Raw genomic sequence first — 16791 nt, 5'->3', positions numbered from 1 at the left:
TCATAAGCTATCTAATTTGCATCCAGATGAATATAATTTAATCTTGGTATAGATGCAGATGTCTTCCTTCCACTAGAACGACTCTTGACATACAGATGGAGGTAGAATGGGATGCTTTTAATTAAACTACGTATATTCAAAGTAGAATGGCCTAGTCAAACTCCAGGCCTAAATCAAACAGAGCTGGAAAGACTTGAACATTTATTTTCTCAGACTTTCTCAGCTGTTTTGTGTTACATGTACAAACCACAAAAGAATTTTGACTGTGTTGGCAATAAAGTTAACACCTTATGGTTGTAGAAGATTAACTTAGGGATCTGAACACAAATGCAGACAACGATTTTTATTATTTATTGGTGAAGAATAAAAAAATAAGCATAAAGTTTCCTTTTAATTCCTTATTACTATGTTTAAAGTTTTTGACTTCAGTTAAAATCAAGATGCCGTTAAGAGGGGAGTAGTAAAACAGCATAATACAAAACAGTTCAAAGGGTATGGATGTTTTTGTCAACCTTATGTGTTTTTTTTAAGAATGAAAGAAATTCCTAAAGGCTATGCAGTGAGAAAATAAACAGGTTGGTTTTGATCTAACAACATGATGTAACAGAATTCCCAATCACCAGTCTAATTGTCTCAAAAATTGTTTCCAGATTGAATTTGCAGTCTCTTGCATTTTTTTGTGTGTGTACATTCATGGTGCACTGGGTGTTCAACCACTAAAATACATCATTCTTGGCATTTTGCATCAGAAATTCTCCTGAAATGGCTCAGTAGCTCGATTTATGTCGGCATGGCTCCCCGGAGTTCAGTAACACATACAAACACAATCAACCAGAGGTAGACACATTTTCACATGACGCAAAAACTGAAAAGTATTCTAAGGGAGATTTAGTTAAATATACATTACACTGTACAAATATATTTCAAGGAGCAATCCAAAGTTAGCTTGAAGCATAACATTTTTCATTTGTCCCTTTTTAGTTTAACCAAATCCAAGCTTGACTGAAATGGGCCACAGAACTGATACAATATCTAAAAAGTGAAGGTAAACAATCAAAATAACTTGTTTACATGGCTAAACAGTAACATGTATTAGCAGTTCAGTCATTTCTCTTTTTTTTTGTTTAAAAATCATAAAACCAACTTGGCATTTTGGAGACATTCTCATCATATTTGTGGCTCTAGTCTACTATTTACAACAGGATTTTTTTTTTATTATTATTATTTGCATGATTGGCCCTAGAATAAAGTTATGATTCCGACAATTAGTACCCAAAGGCCAAATCGGTTTTCCTGCTTCCAAGCATCTGTTTTATCCAATTGCAATCTCCCTCCCAGGGTTCTGGATCCCGAATTGAAGAGACATAAGTTGCTTTTTCAGGCTACTGTAAGCCAAGGTGAGCTCCAGAAGTCAAAGCTACCAGGTGCCTGCAGGAGAGCTTTCACAGCAGACTAAGACAGGAGACCCGTCTAAGAAATTCAGGCAAGGTTCGCCAAGAGTCATCTTCTGCATCTCTGGTAAATTGGTCTGAAATGAGCACCCTCCATAGAACTATTGGGATAAACCTCATTATAGGGTGAGGAGCTCTGTTGTCTGGAAGGAGCTTGGTGCAGAGCTGCTGATTCTCCCCTTTGAACAGATTCAGCTCAGGTAAGTGATTCTAATGTCTCAAGGGCACCTTTCTTTGTATGTTTTAAGTCAAAGTGGGGTCCACCTGGAAGGAAACCACATGGCAGACCCAGAAATTGCAGGAAATAACAAATATGATCCATGTGTCCCAGGAATAAATTGTGGTCCCACAGCAAAAGCTGGAGAGTGTAGACATGGAAATGCTCCTTTTTGATCTGTGGTTACCTCTGGAAGCAACGTCTCACATAAGACAATGATTTGATGGATACAAATATTATGCTTCTTTTTTTATTTACATGCATACCTACATTAAATCAGTAGTGTCCCCATAAATTTCCTTTGTATGTGGTAAATTTAAATTGCTTGGGAGCTAAATTGTTCTTGATAAGTTGTTTCTGTAACTTGGACCAGTTTTCAGTTTAGTTTACTTAATCCGAGCTCTAGCTTCACATTGTTGTGGGTCACGTCAATATTCGAGGCTGTCATTGTTTTGAAGTGCATGAACGTTGATAGCTGCAATACATCACATCATCTACAGCCTAACTTATTCCGCTTTTCAGCTGCAAAAGTAACTGATGACAAATCCATTCTCTGGTATCCTCAGAAACACCTAGTTAGTTTAGTCAGACATCCTCTGAAATGGGATCTCTGTTATTCAAAAAAAAATAAAAAAAAGAAGGAATCCTAATTTTCTAAAACCTGTGTTCTATCAGAGAGTTTTGTGGTTAGCATCCCTGATAGTTGAGAATGTAGTAAAATTCCCAGAAAGAAAACCTTTGCTCAATCACTGATGGTGCCTTCTCCCTACATACTCATAATTGAATATGGCTCTGATAAGGTATGATCCTGAAATCCTCACAGTCTCGCTAAATCAATACTTTGTATATATATATATTTTTTGTTTTAAGACAAAATAGTTACTATCACTGTCTCCAATGACATTTTTTAAGAAAACAGCACATTTTAAATACTTAGATATCAGGAGTAAAAGTCAAAAACATGCAATAAGTCAAGCGTCATTATAAATGAGACAATGTCAGCATGTTTTCTTTTTTTTTGTTCTTACTTTAGATGCAGTTGTTCTGCTATAATGGTGATATCTTCCATCTTCCGGTAAAATAGCATTTTTTGTGTCAAAATTATACAAGTAGAATAACGTATTCAACCATTTAATAACACATATTTAAGTGTTTGATAAATTGTCTTATTTCAAACAGTTCAGTGGGCTACTTTTCCAGTTTACAATCCTCTTAAGGTTTAGGATGTCCTTCCATCGAGAAAGATCAACAAAAAAAAAATCTTTTATAGTCACAACCATTTCTAGGATAGTTCTTGAGCCCATTGCATTTGTTTTCGGCCATCTTCTAAGTTATATCCAGCCAATCTGGCCTTTTGTGCGGTTTGCAGGTGTGAACATCCACTACTTCCTCACAGTCTTTGCACTCCACCGCGCAGCACCACCTAAACTTGCACTCGCACTTGGTAACGCGCTTGATGCGCATGGTGTCGTAGCCTCGTCCACAGCACATGACCTCGCAGCCATCTGTGCCTCGTGAAGACTTGTTGCACACTCGGCCAGCTGTCCCCAAGGAGCCTGTGAAGTGATAAAAAGAGTATAAATCTATAACTTATTGCATTATAAAAAGCTATTTAGGTGAATAGAATTTAGGTGGGTTATATCAGTTGTCATTGATCATTGTTTTCTTCTTTGTAGAAAATAGCTTTTAATAGAATCCATATTGTGTTTAAAATATGGCTGCTCTAAATTTCATATAAAATACTGAATATATTTAACAACATTTCAAAAGGCAACATACTCCCAAAAACCTTAATCCGTTTGTGGTTGATATGCTTAGATGTGAATGAGAAAGAAAAAAAAAGCAACAATATTAAAATAAAAAGGTTTTTTGCATGCTTTAGGTATTCCCAAACTCTGCCCCGAGGGCCGCTGTCCTGCAGGTTTTAAAGGTTCCCTGCTTTAGCACAGCTGATTTGATAATTGCAGTTCAGCAAAAGCTGGTTAATCCCCTATCAATGAAAATCAGCTGTGCTGAAGCAGTGAAACCCCTAAACCAGGGTGTGTTAAACCAAAGGCACATCTAAAGGTCGCAGGATGCCAGCCCTCAGGAACTAGAACTGCACACCTCTGCTAAACCCTGCAGAATAGAGGGGCTTGAGGACTCATTTTGGGCATGCCTGCTGTAACAAATAAAGGGTTCAAGAAAATAATTAAAGATATCCTTATTCTAACACATAAAGAAAAGTTTTGCTAAACCTCACTTTGAAACAAAGAAGAACAGAGGAAAAATAAAGAAACATAGACTGATCCACTCTGGTTTGACCAGTCTATATATTTTATAGACACTAAAAACAAAAACAACCAATTAATTCAGTAGAGCACCATTAGCTATTTATCATATATATTATTTAGCATCAATGATCATTAATGATAGATAATACTGTTTGGACATATGCTTTATGCTGCCTTCTCTATGCGTAACACAGAGAAACAACCATTATTTATTGACTGAAAATGCAAAAAGCAACAGAAAAATTTTCCACAGCACAACTGATATGGTTGCCATTTTTATATACATATATGTTTTACATTTTACTGACAAGTCTTTGTATCGCTACTTGAACTTTTGCAGTAAGCATGATCGTCTGTTTCAAAAAGCGTTACTGCATGTAACATATGCTGACACAGATCTTATGGTTTATTTATGGCAGCGATTGGAGGTTGCGTTCCACCAAATAACCTTTTAAAAAACTATAGTGATATCATAGAGCGTCAATTAATTATGCTGCCCGTTGGCCAACAACAGTAGACATTTTGATGCAATGTTACGGTTTTCCAAACCAAAAAATCTCACTTTTCCCACACTCTTAAAAAAGGTTCTGGCTACCAGGCAGAATAGTCTCAGACCCTGATTGTGGTCATGTACTCATGTGGAAAATCTTAGCCTAAGATCAGATGCCAGGTCTAATAACAGGGTGTCTAAAGTCAATGAGAAAAGAATAGAAGTAGAATTTCCCCCTGGCTCAGAGAGAAGAGGCTCACACTGACCAAAGCAATGGTTTGCAAAATAAGCCTGATGTATCCTTAGGCTGTGAATTCCTACACAAAGGAAATAGCAGTGAGGTAGGTTAGGGACTGCTGTTAGGATTTTAATTCTCAATAGGTAAGAAAGCATATCCTTTTGAATGAACACACTGTAGATACACCAAGGTTGTCATACTGCAATTATGCCAGCTATTGGGAGGAACAAAGGAATTTGCAAGATCAGTGCCATAGTGTCTCCTGCACATGCTAACCTCGTCTAATCTACTAACAGTGAACTCTGTCACGCTCTGCTGAAGGGGATGGATCTGAAAACGAAGCAAAGCAAACATCAGGAATTAAAGGAGATGTGAGAGGTCAAATTACTGAACTTTAAGCTGTGAAGGAATTTCGGACATCAATAGAAGGCCATTCGTTTTTGATTTTTCTTTTTTTTTTTACTAGTACAGGATCCACCATCTGTTTGTCGTTTTTTTTGGAAATAATGTTTCAAAGGGAACATAGTTCCCCTCAGTTTTAAAGGAACACCACAGGGTAATGGTAGTATTTTATAATGGCTTTGACTTTGTCAAGGGATTGATGTTCAGCCCAGGAAAAAACGTCAGAATATGACTTTATTCTATCTGTCCTGTTAAAGTTCTAAACAATGATCTGAGATATTTTAAAATATATGTAGAAATCAACAGATGGTGTCCTGCAGACGGACACTGATGTTTCAGCAGCAACAAAGGTTAGCTGCTAATGAAATCATCCTGTTGCTTGAAAGAGGAGCTGAAGGACAAATAATGAACAGGAATAAAAGCTGCCTTTCTGAAGCAAAGCTGAGAGTTGAGAGAAGATTTTAAGATGTTTTCAAAAGCAATGACAAACGGGTGTTATTTCATGCAGTGACTATTCTGAACCGGACAACTCAGAACCTTCTTACTGTAGCCCGGCTACAGAGCAGAAATTGGAACAGAAACTGGATTGTCTCTGGCTCTGATTTTGTTTTATTTAGATGAAAACACATTTTGCATTCCTTGTTTTTATTACAATGAGACTTGGCTGCTGTCCTTACTGCCTGAAATACTAATAATGGTTAGTGGCCACTCTTCTGATCTGAACTTCATTGAGAACCTTTGGAAAATTGTCAAAAGGCAGACAAAAAGATTCGTAGCCAAAAGCCCTGATAATCTGATGGCCGCTGTCATAGCAGCATGGGCTTACGAAACCCCACGAAAATTTCTATCATAACTGGTGTTTTGTGATATTCAAATTTTAGGTGAAATCAAGAACAAGGATTTTTTTTGTTTTTTATCAACTGCAAGCAACTATTATTTACCTCAACAGATTGTATATATAACACTATGTTCGATGTATGAGTTGCACCTTTTGAAAGGAGTTAATGTAATAATTAGACTATTTCCAATGTACAAAACTTTAAATTAAAGACTGCGTTTGGTTTAATAAATTCAAAACTTTCAAAATCAACCTTTAAAAAAAAAGAAAAAAAAAAAAAAAAGAATATGCTATCATTTTTTATTTATTCACTTGCCTGCCATTCGGTCCCTGTTACAGTAATCTGGGGAGTTTTCCACATAAACCAGTTCATTCTTGGTGGTTCCCTGGAAGTCCTTGTCTGCCACCATAAAGCCGGTCCCATCCTGGTTCATGGTCACTTCGATGGCCGTGTTGTACTTCTTCCGAAGGTAGTCTCCGGTTCGCCTGAAGTCAGACATAGCCAGCCAACAGGTTCTCAGAGAACAGGAACCACTGACCCCGTGACACTTGCACTCCAGCTTCATAAAGCGCTTCACTGCCTAGAGCAGGGGTCAGAGGTGACAGGGTGTTAAGCTGTTGCCTGTGGCTGATGCAGGTGTAATCAGCTCTGCTCTTGATTCTGTTTAGATTTGAACTTATGTTCTATCTGTGACTTTTTAGACAAATAATTTTTTTTTCTGGTGTTCTTTTTTTTCAGAAAAACATAGATCCAACATTTCTTTTGTTCTCTTGTTAAAAGTACCTGTGGAACATTTTTTGATTTATGCCAAAATATTACATCAATTTTTATTTTTCTTATCAGCAACATATTTTGGAACATTACATAATATCACAGAACTTTAGTATTTTAAAACATTTTGCACTTTTAACTCTTAAATTTGGTTTTCTTTTCATTATTGGACTTGTCACTAAGCACCAAAATAAGCAAATAATGCTGTTTTACTGACTTGCTTTTTAATCTTTCTTAGCTCACATGTTACAGACTTCCTGAGATCAGGTATCAGATGAATGCAGCAGTTGTGTTTTAATTATCTGTACAGCATAAATAGAATAAGTTTAAGAAGGGGCACTTAGTTCTGCCTACAAATTTTATCAGCCCATAGAAGTCTGATATAATTTAGTGTAACGTACACTGCTTAAAGAATAAAGGAAACACTCAAATAACATATCCTAGAACCTAATGACGGATATTGGAAATTTCGTTGAATTCTGTTCAGTGACAATAAATGCTATCTATATATTCTCTTTGAATAGCTTGTACTGTGCAAAGTTGAATGTGGTGACACAGACATGTGCAAGAGTCAACAAGTCATCTCCATGTCATGTATTTGTTCTACCCAGCCACTGAAGCAGGTGAGTCCAATCTTCACCGTGAATTGACATGTGCAGATTGGACTCACCCGGTTAATTGGCTGGGTAGATTAAATACATGACATGGAGATGACTTGTTGACTCCACATTGCCCATGTCTGTGGTGACAACAAAATCACTCAACATTTGATTTGGAGTCACACAGAATTAAAGTGGAAAGACACACTACAGGCTGATCCCAGTGTGATGTAATGTCCTTAAAACAGGTGAAACACCCCCAGATCAAACACCCCTAAAATGCCTGGACATGCTGCTGATAAGGTGGTAAGCTGCTGATCCCTCTCCTGAGGGATATCCTCCCTGAACTAAACTAAAGCATCCACCCACTCCTGGATAGCCTGTGGTGAAACGTACTGTAACATCGGTAGACGGATAGAGACATGATGTCCCAGATGTTTTTAATAGGACTCAGGTCTGGGCAGCGGGCAGACCAGTCCATAGTTTCAATGTCTTCATCTTGCAGGAACTGCTGACACATTCCAGCCCTATTAGGTCTGGCATAGTCCTGCATTAGGAGGAACCCAGGGCCAACTGCACCAGCATAGTATCTCACAAGGGGTTTGTGGATCTCATCTCTGTACCTAACAGCCGCACATGGAGGGCTGTGTGGCCATCCAAAGAAATGCTAATCCACACCATTACTTACCCCCTGCCATCATGCTGAGGTATCTTTTATGTAGCAGATTACTCTCCACAGGGTCTCAAGACTCTGTCCCGTCTGTCACGTGCACAGTGTGAACCTGCTTTCATCTGTAAAGAACATGTAGCGAATTTGCCAATCCTGGTGCTCTTTGGCAAATGCCAAGTGCCCTCATGCCATCCTCATAGAGTCAGTTTCTAACCCCTTGTGCAGACACATGAACATTTTAGGGTTGCTGGATTTCATTTTGTAGCACCCTGGCAGTACTCCTCCTGTTCCTCCTCGCACAAAGGCAGAGGTAGCGGGCCTGCTGCTGAGTTGATGCCCTCTTACGACCGCCCCATGTCTCCTGGTGTACTGATCTGTCTCCTGGTAGCTCCTCCAGCTTCTGGACACTGCGCTGACGGACACAGCAAAACTTCTTGCCACAGCCTGCATTGATGTGCCATCCTGGATTAGCAGCACTACCTGAGGCACTTGTGTGGATTGTGCATAGGTAAGTGGTCTGTGGTCCCCACCTGCAGAATCACTCATGTATGAGTGTATCTTGCTAATTGTAAATAATTTCCACTTGTTGTCTGTTCTATTTGTATAACAGCATGTGATATTGATTGTCAATCAGTGTTTTGACCTAAGTGTAGAGGTTAATGTCACTGAATTTAGATTTGATTGAAGTTATGTTGTGTTGTTTAAGTGTTCTCTTGATTTTTTTGAGGAGTGTACTAACATAGAGATCAAACTAATACTCCAACATGGTATTTAAAAGCTAAAACAAAACAAAACATATCGGAGCAACTTTAAGCAGCAAAGCCACTTAAGTTCTTAAGCTCTCATTTTGCAATAGTATTTTTAGGCAAATCTAGTTCTTAACTCTGAGCTGTACAGCATTTCTATATTTAACTCACTATTCAAGCATTCTGGGTTTAATAAGTGTAATAGCTAGCTTAGCTCCCCCTTGTCAACAAAAAACCTGATTCAAATTGATAGAATTCGATCTGCTGCTGCTCACCATCCGACCGCATCGATTGTTGTGCAGGTTCATCAGTGCTCTAGCATCCTTCACCATCTTCTCTCGAGCATCCACGAAAGCCTTGGCAAATTTGATGCCAAAGTTGATGTTGTCGCTACAGCCCCCCCAATCAAAGTAGCCTTTGTCATCTCGTTCTCTGCCACGTTTGAGATCATCACAGTGGCAGATTTTAAGCTCGCCCTGACTGCAGGCCCTGGTGATGGCGTAGACCACTCCGGCTGATGAAATGGCATAAACAAATGCCGCCTCTCTGCTGCCTGGATGGAGATACATACGTTACCATTAGAGAAAAAGACAAAAACCCTTTTGTTTAATCATTTATTGCCTTACAAATGTTCTTTACCACCTTATCTAAGCTGTACTCATTTTGTCCTATTTTTAAATTCAATTCTTATTTAAGTATTTAGTTTCTTTGTTGAGAAAAGAACCTTTCCTCCAAATATGTTTTTAGCAATAGGGCAGAGATGGGAAGTAACGAAGTACAAATACTTTGTTACTGTACTCAAGTAGATTTTCCTGATATTTTTACTTTACTTTACTACTTATTTTTATGGCGACTTTTTACTTCTACTCCTTACATTTTTACACAAATATCTGTACTTTCTACTCCTTACATTTTAAAACATTGGCTCGTTACTTTAGTTTTGAATCATTTCAATGGAGTTACCGTTATTATTTTTCACGTCATCAATACCAAATTCAATCTAGTTGGATGGGAATCTACGCTGCATTTGATGCACCACTACAAGATGAATCGACAGATTCCGCGGTATTCATTGGCGGCAAATCATTGCAGCTTGGTGGCGGTGGCGTTAGCATAGTAGCATGGACGACGAGATGATTGAAAATGAACACAACGGAGATCTAGTCCTATTGGCAGACATCCATTTAAAATGTAGGCAACGGCATGAAAAAAGTGGCTTCTACTTTTACTTTTATACTTTAAGTAAATTTACAAGCCTGTACTTTGTTACTTTTACTTGAGTAAAGAAGTTTAATCAGTACTTCCACTTTTACCAGAGTATTTTTTAACACAAGTATCTGTACTTTTACTCAAGTACGGAAAGTGAGTACTTTTGCCATCTCTGCAATAGGGGTACCATTATCTATCAATTTGTCGCAGATGGTCCAGACAGTGTTGGAGCTGAAATGCCACAGTTCTACTTTAAACTTTTTTTTTTTAATTTCCAGTTTGATCGAGGTCTCTGAACTGTGTTTTTATTTCAGACAAGAGACGATTCTGGGGGTTATTTGGTCTGGCTGATTCACCCTCCTCTGTTCTCATTCCTGCTCACGCAATGAGGCAAAGCACAGGCAATATGTCAGGGAGTGAAGCTTTGTCTGGCTGCCAGATACATCTACCCAAATATTTACATCTTCTATTACTGTTTATACATCACCATTGTGGATTTCCCAATCTGCTTCTTGTTTTCAGGGAACATTTACTTTCCCAATCGTCCTTCATTCTAAAGATGGTAAAATAACCCACAACACTTTCTCCCTTTGTTTGTATTCCAAGGTAAAGTTAATTTCAATGTTTACTTTTAGTTCATTAGGCTTTTCCGAAGAAAATTAACTCTAGTGTCATCCACATAAGTAACCTCTGTGACACAGCACGCAGACAGAAAACTCAGACTCACTTCGCAGCATCACTCTGCCAAACACAGTATGGTCTCGGTCTAGTGTGCTGCAGTTCCAGCGGTGGTATCTGAACTGGTGCTGGCACTCTTTGATCCACTCCTTGGCCCCCTCGCTAATGGACTGCATCAGGTCTGGGTGCCGCTGACAGAGCTGCCGCTGCTTGTTTACCAGGCCGGGAATGTTGTCACAGATCACCCGAGCACCCAGTGCTCCAATGTACCTTCAGAGACACAGATAAAGCTAATGAAGAGCCAGCATAGTGATGCCTCTCAGAAGATGGAGCTTTGCCTTCTCATTTTTTGTGGAGTTGGATAAGTAGCTGAGTTTTGATGTTGAGTTATAAACCATTCAAATGTTATACAAGATGTAAAATTAAAAATGAACGCTATCTGATTGACAAAATAATGAGGCACTTTGATATCTAATGGTGCGTGGACACCAGCCCTCCTAAAAATATATAAAAAATGGCTTAGAATATATTAATCATTTGTGCCAGTTTAATAATCTACCCCTGACAAATAAATGTAAAAAAAAAAAAAAAAGGTGTACATTTACTTGGTAAAGACAAATCAACTATTTTACACAAAATCACAGAACACTAACAATCCTTTTAAAATAAATGAAAATAAAGTATTTTATTTTTAACGTGCTTATACTTATTGAGTTGGTCAGTTTTAAGGAACGTTTAATAATTAACAGATTAGTCAACTTACTGAATAAACTAAATACTTATTTAATGTACTCAAGCAGCTTTTTTGGTATCTTTACTTGAGTTTTTTTTTTTTTTTTAGAACTTTTTTTAGCACTTTCCACTCACTATTTTTCACAAAACTAGGTCTTTACTTCTACAGATACTGATAACAACATGGCATACAAGCTGCAACAAAACATAGGGAAAATTAAGAGTGCAAAGAGAATTTGTTCAGATGGAGCTCCGGTTGTTTGTATGAGAACATTGATAGTGTCATGGATGAAGACGGGGGGCTGGAAAACATTGCAGATGATTCTGAGATGCAAGACATTCTTCATCCATTCCCTCCTATTTAAATCTACACCTTGATTATTTTAAGTATGTTTAGTAAAGGAAAGAATATGAGTTCTTTTAACACCTTAGTAATCAGCGTCTTTCTGTTTACATGGAAAATAATCATGATGTGATAAGGATGCCCCATTTGTTCAGGCAACCCTTCAAAATAGGAAAAGAAAACAGAAAAACAAATGATTTGTTCTCATAAATGAGGAAAGGGATACAAATAAATAGCCTAAATTGGGTTTACCTTCTAATTTCTTATTTAGAAGCTTAAATGTACTAAAGCTATGGCAAACCAAAATTACCTCACCACCACATCCAATAAAAAGGTGCTAATAGAAGTAAAAAAAAAAATAAAAAATCACAGAACTTCACTGTTAGAGAACTGAAGTAATAGATTACCTCTTGGGTCTCAGAGTCTCTAAGTCTGATTAACTCAGCATCTGATTGGTCTGTCTCCATCAGGCTTGAAGTCATCCTGCAAGTCACTGGATCCTTCCAATTATTGTATCTAGTATTTCTAAATATATAGATTTATTTTATTTTATTTATTTATTGTATATGCTAACTGGTAGAACATATTATGGTATTACCAAAGCCAGAAGATGAGTACATTTTTTAAACAAAGAACACAAACTGTTTAAAAAGGGCAGGTTTTTCATTTTGTTGATACCATAGGTGCAAGGCTATCTAAGGATAAAATAAAATGGCAAAATGTATTAATGATGAATGTGTTTTAAGGGAAGATTTATTTAATGCATCATGTTCAAAAACATTTACTTGTAAGTGTCTTGGTCAACGTATGACTATTGTGCAGATCCAAAAAGTATATTTTGAGATTGAATGCTTTATTCATGTTCTGAATACTATGGATTTAACATATAAACTTACTTACTGAATTGCAAACGATATGAAATAATGCAGATTATTGTCTGTTAATTTGATTTGATGAATCTCATTGTAGACCTTACAAAAGTGTGTTTTGACTTTGCTACAAATATTATTCCTTTAAACGAATGCAAATCAAAATATGAATATGTATTTTATAGGTAAAAAAAATCTAAATGGTGCATTGTTTTTCTAGTTAGCTTTTTGGTTTTTAATAGAGCCCTGATATAAACATTGCAGATATCCGAGCAGCAGTAGCAAACCTCAAGAGCAATAGAGCTGAGAAAATATGTAGTACTGTCCAAATTATTTGTCCAAGTTAGGTTGTTTTGATTTGTAGCATCCACCAAAAAATAACCTTCTCTTGGAGAAAAACATGTGATGCACTGCAAATTTGCGTGGCATAAAAATTTCTTACATTAAGTAATTAATTAGGTAGTTAATTTAAAAAGGTAAATAAGATTATTTGCCAATGGAATTAGTATTTTTACTCTTAAAATAAGATAATTAGATAATATGTACTTAAAACAAGACAATGGGATTGTTTTTTTATTATTATTTTAGATGTAAATTGTCTTGTTCAATTGGCAAAGTGTTTATTTTAAGAAATATTTTTTGCAAAACGGTCATTATTGCAACATTTCCAGAATTTTTTGCCCTAAGGACTAATGAATTAAATGAGTTTTCAAAGAAATGTAAAATTTCATGGAGAAAAAACTTTCTGCCTCAGTTTTATCTTTGTTTGATGTTTGTAATCACAGATTTTTCAGCAGCTCATTTAGAGGAGTAATCAGATTATGATTTCTTTCTTATCATGAGGAGAAGAGGACAGCCACCTTTAGCACAACTAAAGACTTAAATCAGCCACATGCTTGCACTCTCCCCTCTCTCCTCTCCACCCATTTTGGCCTCTTTAAGCTCTGTTCTCCTTCCGGATATCATCCTGGTGCTTAATCACAGCCGCATTTGTGTCGCCAGGCCACTGAGACAGAAACAGACATAGCGGGCTGTTTCCACTCCTGTTATGGCTGTCCCTGTCCCATTCCGACCATGACAATCTGTCTGAGCAGTAAAGCAAAACAGAAGCTCTACTTGTGTTTATTGTGTGATGTACAGAAAGAGCTCTGATGGTCTCCTAGAGAAATAAGAGAAAGAGAAAGTAAGGAGTGGGTCCTCTAGTGAGACATATGGTGCTTGTCCTGATAATAATAAAGTAAAAACAATGGAAAACAGATACAGGCAACTAAACTGAAAATGTCTCCGTTTTTATCTGTTAGCATGAAAATAAAAACTGAACAGTTTCTCTTATAATTGCATTTTTATTAATAAAATTGCACAAAAAGAAAACTAAAGTATCATTGAAAATGAGAAGAGAAAAAAGACGACTAATGGCTCATCTGTGATTTCAGATTCGATGCAATTACAGTGTTTCAGTGAGGGTCAAGCCATTTTTTTCTGTTAGTGGTATTTAGGATGTTTGAAAGAAATGATCAAGGGACATTCAGTCATGCACCGCTGCCTGCACCTGCCTACTATATTCTGAGCATGAGAGGTGGATAGGGGAACCTCTCTTCACACCATTAATCTCTAGAACTCTGCTGCTGGGAGCATCTCAGTTTGCAGTAAAACTTATTTAAAACAATAACATCAACACACATCCAACACATTCCAGTTTGGTGGCAAAGATGTTCCTCTTTTGAAGACATAGCAGAGTAAAAACAAATCTGTGTGCGTTGGGGGGTGTCTGTGTATATGTGTGTGAGAGCTGTTCATATAGCTATATTTTTGATGATTTTTTTAGAATCTATTAACTGACCATTCATATGGTATTGAGACACATTAAACGCTAAATAATAAACAATAAGCACTTATTAGGAAGTTATTTAATAATTTGGCTTTTACATGAAACCATTAAATTAAGATTATTTTTACAACAAGGCCTTACAACTTACAGTATATAATCATGGCAAAGACATACGTTTGAATGAGGGTAAACCCTGAAAGGTCGTCCATGTTCACTTCACAGAATGATGTAACCAAGCATAAAAATGGAAAGTTATGTATAAGGAAGAACATTTAACAGAGAATGATGTGCAAACAACAGGGCTGGCAGCATTCTTGGGAGGTCTAAAGCAAATCTGTTACAAAACAAAAGGCAATTACAAGAACTAAAGTCTGTACCGCATGAGCCACCACACACAGATATATAAACTGCATGGACAATAACTCTTGCATTGGTAATGTTAAGCCACTCCTGAACCTGAGACAACAGCAAAAACACAATTTTGTAGCATAGGAGAAAAATGTATAATATGGTCTCAATCTGCAGGTTTACTAGTGGTTCCTAGAATTTCTAAAAGTAGAATGGGAGGCAGATCTTTTAGTTATCAGGCTCCTCTCCTGTGGAACCAAAAACCAGTTTTAGTCCATGAGGCAGACACCCTGTCTATCTAGGCTTAAAACTTTCCTTTTTGATAAAGCATATAGTTAGAGGGGTTCAGGTTATCCTGAGCTATCTCTATAGTTATGCTGCTATAGGCTTAGACTGCTGGAGGACATAGAGAACCCTCTTTCATCATTTTGCTTCATTCAATCTCTATTCTCCCACTCTGCAGAATCTGTTAGTTCAATCTCTAACTTTATGCTCTCTGTTTTTTCTCATAGATGTTGGGGATCGGCCTGTTTTTCAGTGTAGTCCTGTTTCTCTTACTGACTGGATGCACTCTCTTTATCCTCTAACATGGGAGCTGGCTTGGAGCTCGTCTACCTGGTTGTTTGTTTCCTGGACGGGGCCGCCTTTTACAGTTGCTTTTGCATCTCTACTTATGTCTCCTTGAACCCCAGTCGGCCTCGGCAGATGGCCGCTCACACTGAACCTGGTGCTGCTGGAGGTTTCTTCCTGTTAAAAGGGAGTTTTTCCTCTCTACTGTCACTACAAGCATGCTTGGTGTGAGGGATTGCCTTCAAGTCAATGAGTCGATGCAATCCACTGGTTTTCCTTAGATAGAAAACTTTAAATCAATTTGACTGTTTGATCTGGTGAACTGTAAAGTGCCTTGAGGTGACATGTGTTGAGAATTGGCACTATAGAAATAAAATGAATTGAACTGAATCTTACTTTAGTAATCAAGAGGCACAGAAACTAGTTCATATGATGCTAAATGTGAAGCCTTCATGATCAGTGATGGTTTGGGGAGTCATGTGACGCTGGTTGATGCCAGTGCAGCCATCATCCATCCTATCCCATTGCCCACAGTAGACCCACTAGTCTGTGAGGTCATTTCAGGAGCTTGTGCTTATATCCAGTGGTCAGTAGTTCACCAGTCCATCACAGCCAACACAACTTTCTGAAAGAAAATTGTACTACCCTCTGATTGAACACCTGCTTAGATATGGTTTAAGAGGGTGTCCTTGATTGGCAGGCTTAATTATCTGACATTTGTTGAGCTTATGTAATATTTCCAAATCTTTGACAAACCTCATTTTAGCTTTTTATTAGCTGTCACTCATAATCTTCTCATTAAATGAACATTTTACCTGAGATGCACCTGTGAATAGATACGCAAACCCCAACCTTTACAGAAATAATCTAGTTAACATTTCACATATCTATATTTTTCATACTCATCAGCTGCATGAGTGCAGAAACATGCCTCAAGATCTCACTTACCACCAAGATGAATCCACTCTGGGTGTGAAAATCAGCAGGAGCAGAATAAAAATGGGTTTGGCAGGATGTTGCCTCTTTGACCGGTTTCTGATCCACATAGCACTGCTGTTGTCTGATAAGTTGCTGGATTTCATCAGAGAAATCAGGTTTCTCCCACTTATGTCTTGGTAAACAAAGCAAAGTCATGCGTTAAAGTTCCCGGTGACTGTCCGGAGTCCATTATCGGTGGGTTAAAGAACTTCAGAAAAAGGAAAACGTGGTTCAGGTCTCCATCAGTTTACTGCAGACAGTATGTAAAATGAGCGTCTGATCGACACAGCTATAAAATTGTAATGTGTAATATTTGAGTCCGCCGCCACCAATAGGAGACATTAAACTTAACCCCTCTGCTGCGCTACAAAATAAAGTTAGGAAAAGTTGCGGGAACTAAAAATCTAAATAATCCACTGATCTGTGACTGTCTCTAAATCATCCCAAAGAAAAATAGAAGAAGTATCAGAGAATCAGACGGAACTGGTGCGCACCTTTCCACCAGCAGCCGGGAGTGAAGATGCGCAGGAAAAGGCGCAG

General features: G+C 37.7%; 1 protein-coding gene across 1 annotated transcript; it reads right to left on the bottom strand.

Annotated features, from left to right (window-relative positions):
• Positions 1 to 328: 328 nt before the first annotated feature.
• On the bottom strand, positions 329 to 16791 carry LOC119794749 (protein Wnt-2b-A-like). Its single transcript, XM_038302486.1, has 5 exons — positions 16222 to 16791; positions 10633 to 10853; positions 8972 to 9249; positions 6226 to 6490; positions 329 to 3224 (listed from the first exon to the last, which is right to left on the bottom strand). Exons 1-5 carry the CDS (start codon positions 16353 to 16355, stop codon positions 2995 to 2997), a joined length of 1128 nt encoding a protein of 375 aa, XP_038158414.1. The 5' UTR covers positions 16356 to 16791; the 3' UTR covers positions 329 to 2994.

The sequence above is a fragment of the Cyprinodon tularosa genome, unplaced genomic scaffold (assembly GCF_016077235.1).
Source record: "Cyprinodon tularosa strain WSP-4 unplaced genomic scaffold, ASM1607723v1 ctg10, whole genome shotgun sequence".
NCBI classification, from domain to species: Eukaryota; Metazoa; Chordata; class Actinopteri; order Cyprinodontiformes; family Cyprinodontidae; genus Cyprinodon; species Cyprinodon tularosa.
Note: the sequence above shows the minus strand (reverse complement) of the source record. Positions and strands in the feature narration are given on the sequence as shown.

Coding starts and splice junctions, on each gene's coding strand:
- LOC119794749 (XM_038302486.1), bottom strand. CDS start 16,355: ATGAAATCCAGCAACTTATCAGACAACAGCAGTGCTATGTGGATCAGA. Junction 10,854..16,221: donor AGAGTGGATTCATCTTGGTG/GTAAGTGAGATC, acceptor GTGTCTCTGAAG/GTACATTGGAGCACTGGGTG. Junction 6,491..8,971: donor ACAATCGATGCGGTCGGATG/GTGAGCAGCAGC, acceptor CCCCTGCTCTAG/GCAGTGAAGCGCTTTATGAA.